The sequence below is a fragment of the Haliaeetus leucocephalus genome, unplaced genomic scaffold (assembly GCF_000737465.1).
Source record: "Haliaeetus leucocephalus isolate CR32 unplaced genomic scaffold, Haliaeetus_leucocephalus-4.0 Scaffold751, whole genome shotgun sequence".
Taxonomy (NCBI): Eukaryota; Metazoa; Chordata; class Aves; order Accipitriformes; family Accipitridae; genus Haliaeetus; species Haliaeetus leucocephalus.
In genome coordinates, this window is record NW_010973187.1 from 3,373,526 (window position 1) to 3,380,308 (window position 6,783).

At 37.3% G+C, this 6,783-nt stretch overlaps 1 protein-coding gene across 1 annotated transcript in view; it reads right to left on the reverse strand.

Annotated features, from left to right (window-relative positions):
* TBC1D22A (TBC1 domain family, member 22A) overlaps window positions 1-6,783 on the reverse strand; it is a 55,324-nt gene that overhangs the window by 48,014 nt on the left and 527 nt on the right. The window contains exons 2-4 of the mRNA XM_010580854.1: window positions 4,347-4,403; window positions 1,814-2,154; window positions 880-1,059 (exon numbers count right to left, since the gene is read on the reverse strand). Coding sequence (XP_010579156.1) covers window positions 880-1,059; window positions 1,814-2,154; window positions 4,347-4,403 — 578 coding nt within the window. The remainder of the gene's footprint in view (window positions 1-879; window positions 1,060-1,813; window positions 2,155-4,346; window positions 4,404-6,783) is intronic.

Sequence of the window (6,783 nt, forward strand, 5' to 3'; positions counted from 1 at the left end):
AAAAAAAGGCCCAGCCCAGAAAGAAAAAAAAAGCCAGAACTTGGACTACATTATATTGAAGAAGTCTCACAACAGCTACAAGGCAGGAAAGCATCAATTCAAGAACTGCAAACATGCAGTTTCTACTTCCTTCCGTAAGGGTTTCCTGTAGATATCTTCCAGAATGGTTTAACTAAAAGTCATTTTATCAATTATTGACATAAACTCCTACTTCTAAGTAACCAGCCAAGTTCTCCAAATGTAGTGTACTATTTCTACTCGCTCCAGATTTTCACTCAGGATACAAAGCCATTTGATTCTGTGATACCCTCTCAGCACTTGTATTTACTATTCAGCAGTTACAATCCAGGGCACAAAGGGAACAGTCAAGTTATCTGACAATATATTTGTTTTCACATTAACATGTCAGCATTCACAGATGAGACATGGAACTACTGTATCAGTCTGTGAACATGAGTTCACTGAGTAGACAAGCAGTAATACTTTCACGTCTCATCATTTTTCACATTCATATTTCTAAGCATGAGAATCATTCTTGTACTGCACGCTGTTTCACTATCAGGCATTAACACTAAGCACAGCTAATTATACTTTGGTTTTTCTCCAGAGATTAGTCCAGTAGGAAGAAATAAGATGAGAAAGAAAAGAACAAGAAGCCATCTAACACCTTAAGTATTAGTAGGGTGTACGCAAACTGCATATTACAAGCATGAATACTACAAGCATTCAGTTTTATTCTTTCTTTTGCAAAATCAGCTCTAAATGTTGAAAAGATTAGATCCTAACCAAACCATCAGGCAGAACAGTACAACAAACAGGAAAATTTTATAGTTAAAGAATAATTTAGTGCAATTCATAGCTCCTATAAGAAATACTCACCAAGATCTGTATTGGGGCCAGCAAGTAGCTGCTTAAATTTGTCTAATCGGGATGCTTCTCTTTCAGTTAATGCAGGAGTAACTGAGGTATTATAGTCTGCCATTCCACTCACCAAGGGAGGTGTGGAAGTTTGTGGCAGGGACTGTGATCTCTGCATGGAAGAATTTTCACTAGCATTATCTGAAGGGAAAAAGAAGCGTAACAGTTAGCCTCAGCTAGTGCGAAGGCTACTAACAACTTGAATTTAATTTGTAAATTTAAAACAGAATTATGTTTTGGAGAAATGTAAACTCAAGCACAGCACAAGTTTGGACTTCAAATGACTTGGATTTAGGAGGAAGAGAATTCCTCTTCCAAGCAGTATTCCACAATTAAAACACATCAATTAGAGGACATACTAACAGCAAGGCTAATTGATTTCTAACATCTCTGTGCTACTGAAAGCTGTTTCTATCCCCCTCATCATTCTAAAAAAAAAAAAAAAAAGCCAAAAAAAACCCCAAAACCCTGGGAAACCATTGAAATTGGTTACTTTAAAGTTTATACATAAAACATGCATGGTTTTCTCCAGTTTTTCAAGATACTTTATACAGTAGCATTTTAATAACAATTTTTCACAATAGTAGGAATACTATTAATTGCATACATCATGGTGCAGTTAACCATTAAAATACATTGAACAGTGCAAGTTCCTTCCAGAATTGAGGATTTATTAAGGCTGCAAACAAAAAAGTTTAATTATTCTTCCCTCACCCATGTGTTTCTCGCACACATGCTTTACAGTTTAGCATAGCATGCAGTATCTCCCTCAGATAAATCAATATTGATTAGTAATATTTTCCTGTGGTATTAAGAACAGGTTAGGAAGCGGTTAATGTCTTAAGTGGCAAACATTATAGCTCTCCTCATTTGATTTTCAAGTTCTTTTTCATACCTGATGAACTCGATGTATGACCTTCACTGACTGATTTAACAAGCCTATTATCACCACACGCAACTGAAGACAGCTTTGCAGATTCTACTTGTTTCTCTTCCTGTAGATGTTCTTCCTGAAATTTATGCTGTTCTTGTAGCTTGCTGTGATTCTGAATTACTTTGTGAGCTGTTTCCATGACCACTTCTGTATTTAAGTTTTCAGCAGCTATTGCTAAGAGTTCATCATCATCATCCCCAAGATCCCAAGCATCACTTGTGTTACTTTCAAATTCTTGGAAAGTGCTGACTTTCTTTAGTTTCACTGGAGTTGTAGGTGGCTTTGAACCTGGTTTTATCAAGCTGTTCAAAAATAAATAAAATAGCATTTAGAGAATTAGAAATGGAGTAAGCAAAACACTATGGATAGGGCCAAAAAGCCCAAAAGTCCATGCTTAACATTATACAGGTAGCAGATATTTATCTCGCTCCACTCATGTTACTGCTACATCCGCCCATGATAACATACAGCTGAATATGTCTGAGAACTGGGGCAGGTAAAAACTGACTCTTCTTGACTTTGAATAGAAGCTGAACAAATCCTTCCTTCTCTTGTCTTAAAAAAAAAAAAAAAAAAAAACCCAAACAAAAAGACCAACCCCAAAGTCAAATAAAAGGAATAATACTAGAATAGTTTACAAGATAGACAGGACACACTGCACTTCTCTTGCTTCATGAACTTCTTCTGTAGAGATTTCAGGCCTTTCAATGCAATTGCTGCTTAACAACACAGGAGCAGTAATCAAGTAATCAGGTCTACTGCTAAGTCATTATAAGCAATCACGTAATACAATCACTGCCATAAACAAATCAAGTCTCACCTTAAAACTCATTAAATCTATCATTCCTCCCCATTCAGGCACTCCAGCACAAATTTGCTTCAGAACTTTGCTCTTCTCATAAGCAGGTTACTTCCTCTAGTTACTAGTCTAAGTGTACCTCTGTGTGTACTTTTGTCCCTCTGTCAACACGCAGTATAAGAGAGATGAACCAAGTATCCCTCCCTAGCTTGGCACTTGTTCTTACTTACAGTAATGCAAAGCAATCACGCCTCCCTTCAGATTTCAGCTAAATAAGGCATAAAGTTGAGAGAGTTTCCCACTGCTCTCAAAAGAAAAAGAAAGTTAATGCCATTAACTTCATTGTCCTTTCTGACCATCCCTGTCTTTCTGCCTGTGCCAGTTTACCTTTTTTGTGTTAAGACAAGGCAGCCAGAATTGGAAATCAGAAAAAGTTCTCGCACAGTCTTCATACAATGTTAGTAATGTTTATGTTATGCATCACAGGGAATATCTTTCCTAACAGGTGCTACAACATTGACACTTTCGCCAAACTTGTCATCATTGTTTAAAATAGCAAGGTCTTTCTCCTCTTCTGTCATCATATCAAGCAGTAAGCTTCTACTTTTTGTCTCTCTGTATAACTCCACATTTTGAACCAATTCATCCCATTCCTTTTTCTTCAGTCCTCAAGGGCACACATTTCAATTGCCTTCGACTCTGCATCATCTGAAAATTAACTAGCACATGTTTACTTCTTGTGCCACTTCAAACCAGCCCTTGAAAAAAGCTATTAGAAGTATGACCTCCTTCCAAGCCAATACTTTTCCTTCTAACATTATCTTTTGCCCTTACCACTTTGGGCCATTCATTTCATTGGTCATATAATTTTCCCAAAATTCTCACATACACCAACATTTTAACAGCAATGCTGGTTTCAAAGGAGCTGTGAAATCTACCAATAAACCAGAAAAAATTTTGCCCTTGACAAAGCTTAAAACAAACTGCCTTAAAAAAAAAAAAGACAACAAAGCAAAATATAAAAAGCAGAAGCTGTCAGAATGCAGCATTTTGCTAAACACCTCAGCCATAAGGAAATGAAAATCATTCACTTGCATTAGTTCTGAGTTATCAGCATGAAATTTATTTGGTTACTAAAAGTGTTTAACATAATGTTGCCATTTTCATGTATATTGTGTTCTTATATCGAATAATCATCATCTAAGGTAATAAACTTTTGAATCACTGTAAAATCTATTCTACCTACTGTCTTCTCATTCACAACCAAAATGCCCACCTTTGCCTCAAAATGATCTACACCACAACCTGACTCTTTGCTTTTATAGATAGACAAATAAAGCCAGTCCATCAACAGAGATGCATGAAGGAAAGCTGCTTACACCTGAGTTGTAAATATTAATCTTAATTTAGCAGATGAAGTTTACCACAAAATTTCCAATTTATAAGGCACTGCAAACAGATAAAAAAAGTTGGCAATCTATGTTACTTAAGAACTGAACAGCTCATTTGTTGCTCCCAATATGGTAAGTACCAGGAAGTCACAAAAGAGAAGTTCAAACAGAGAAGTCAAGGTTATGACAAAAACTGAAAAAGGAAGACTAACAATAAACTTTATAGCTGACGGGGAAGAAAAAGAGGAGAGAAGGCAGAGGAGATCCAAATTACCTGGAATATTTAAAAATTAGGTTAACTTACGTTCCATGCAATAATGGATCAAAAGGCGGATGCTGAGCTCCATACACATGTTGAATACTAAAGGAAAAGAAAGAGAGTTATCACAAAAATAATAAAACATTTGGGGGTTTTCTGTGTATTAAGTAAACAGTCAATAATAAACAGAACTGAAATGTTCCAAGTGTTTTCCATTTCAAAGAATCCCACATACCACTAAAAATAACAAAGCTGAAATTGAAAGGTATACTAAAAAGTAACTTAATAAAAATCAGAGATTTGCCAAACGGGAAGTCTTTTTGAGGCCTAGACTAACTTAGGCTGACTTATTTTTCTGACCAGGAATTAAAACAAGGAAAAAAAGTTAACTCCACAATAAGAATCTACACTGCTTTTAAATTCTTTCTCTCTTCTGATTTATAATTTCTTCATTTATCTCTTGCAAAAAAATAAATAAATAAATATTCTCAAAGAAATATCTGTAAAGATTTAATCTTCTATATACCCTTGTCACCCAAAATCCATCCAGTCAATTCTTAACCATTACTAAAGTACAAGGCCGATAAATTTAAAGACAAATGCAAAAGATGTCATGTTAGAGAATAAAAGCCATGGGAGTACTAAAACCAAATGCTTTGAAATCAATAAGCTTCCAAAGACATATTTGTTCACTGCAATCTCTAACATTACAAAATAGCATATTACTGTATGAATAATAAAACTCTACAAACTAAAACTTCATTTCCTCCCAGTTTTCAGCTATAAAATTATTTCATAAGTAAAAAAACTCCACAGAAAATACATCAAGATTTACATGTGGCTTCATAATGGAAACTATTACTACAAAACTCTCTGATTGTAAGAGGAGCAAATCATAGACAATATTAACATCTGCCTAAGCCCGTACTAAAAACCACAGAAAAGGAAACAAACATGCCCTCCTGACAAATCAAAACCAATCTCCAGACGATAAATATAAATAAGTCCAACCTTAGCAAACCTGAGATAGAACCAAGCCAAAAAGACTGTAGTCATAACAAATTTCAAGAGAGGCTTAGACTTATACTACAGGGGCAGTATTAACAGTAGTGAAATTAGCCCTAGAGATGACTGAGAGTAGTGGTTTATAAACTCTATTGATATTTATGTGATTCCATGCAAATCAAAACATCAGTCCACCACCAGTCTTTCTACATGACTGTACACCATACACTCCATGGTCAAGTCTCTGTGCTCACATGAGGGTCAGTTGTCACCTTCCATTTTGGCATACAGACAGAATCTGCCTTTTCCTTCAGACGCTCTATGAATGACCATGATGGAAATCCACCCAAATATAAAGCAACAATGCTCTCCACACCATAAAAAAAACCAAAGAAAAAACAAAAGCACATTCTCCAGTGTCCTCATTTTTCCATGTGCCTGCAGTTGCCTGCAACTATTCATAGACCCTGTGTAATCAAGGAAGTTCGAAAGTGTTTTACTCCCAAAGGAATCAGCAAAGTTACAAAATAAGTTCTGAGAGACAAGAACAGTTAGACTGAAAGAGTTAGTTTATAACCAGCGAAACAAAACCACTACCGGTTAGTGCTTATGGGTAAATGAGAATGAAAGAAGTTAAATGAGCGGTATTATTTTGCTGAATTCAGGTAAATGGTATGAAGCACAGAGTTACTGTTCTCTGAGAACCAAGAACACGCATCATTCTTACAAAAAAGAACACACAAAACCAAATTACTCTACTGTGAGAACAGTGTAGGGATGGAAGCAGAAAATGGTATTGTTAAATAAACACCTGAACATATGTTCCCAGCCTGATGCAATGGTTAAGGAGTTAATGCGAATTTGGGGAGGTATTCCCTGGAAAATTTTGATTGGAAGAACATGTTCGTAGCTCTTAACAATGATACCATGACTGGGTCTGCTGTTCACACTTCATGAAGAAAGTTGAGAAATTGTTGGTATTTTGAAATATCAACCAAAAACTAAAATATGGCTATACGCCTGTAAAGTGCAGCCTCCTGGGTAGTATTTCAAGATATTGTAACTGGTATCAAGTCACAAAACATCACAACTTGTATCATTGCTAAGAGCCACAAATAGGTTCTCCCACTCAACATTTTCCAGGGAACACATCCCCAAAACCAGGTGGACTCTTCTGACCACGACATCGGGCTGGGAACGCGCGTGCAGACAATTATTTAACCACTTTCCTGATACGAGTTATAACTAAGGCTTCCTGAGACCACCAGCGATCTCCGATCGGGTAAGCGGAGGCGCCCAAGGCTGAAACGCTCCCGGCACTGAGCTGACGGCAGACGCGAGGGCGGGACGGGGCCTCCCAGCTACGAGCAGCGACCGGTCGGACACGCTCCCCCCGCAGGGCACAGGACCTCGGGGACCCGCCGGACCCCGCGGCCGAGGCGGCGGGAACACCGCGCTGGGGAGACGAGGAAGCGGG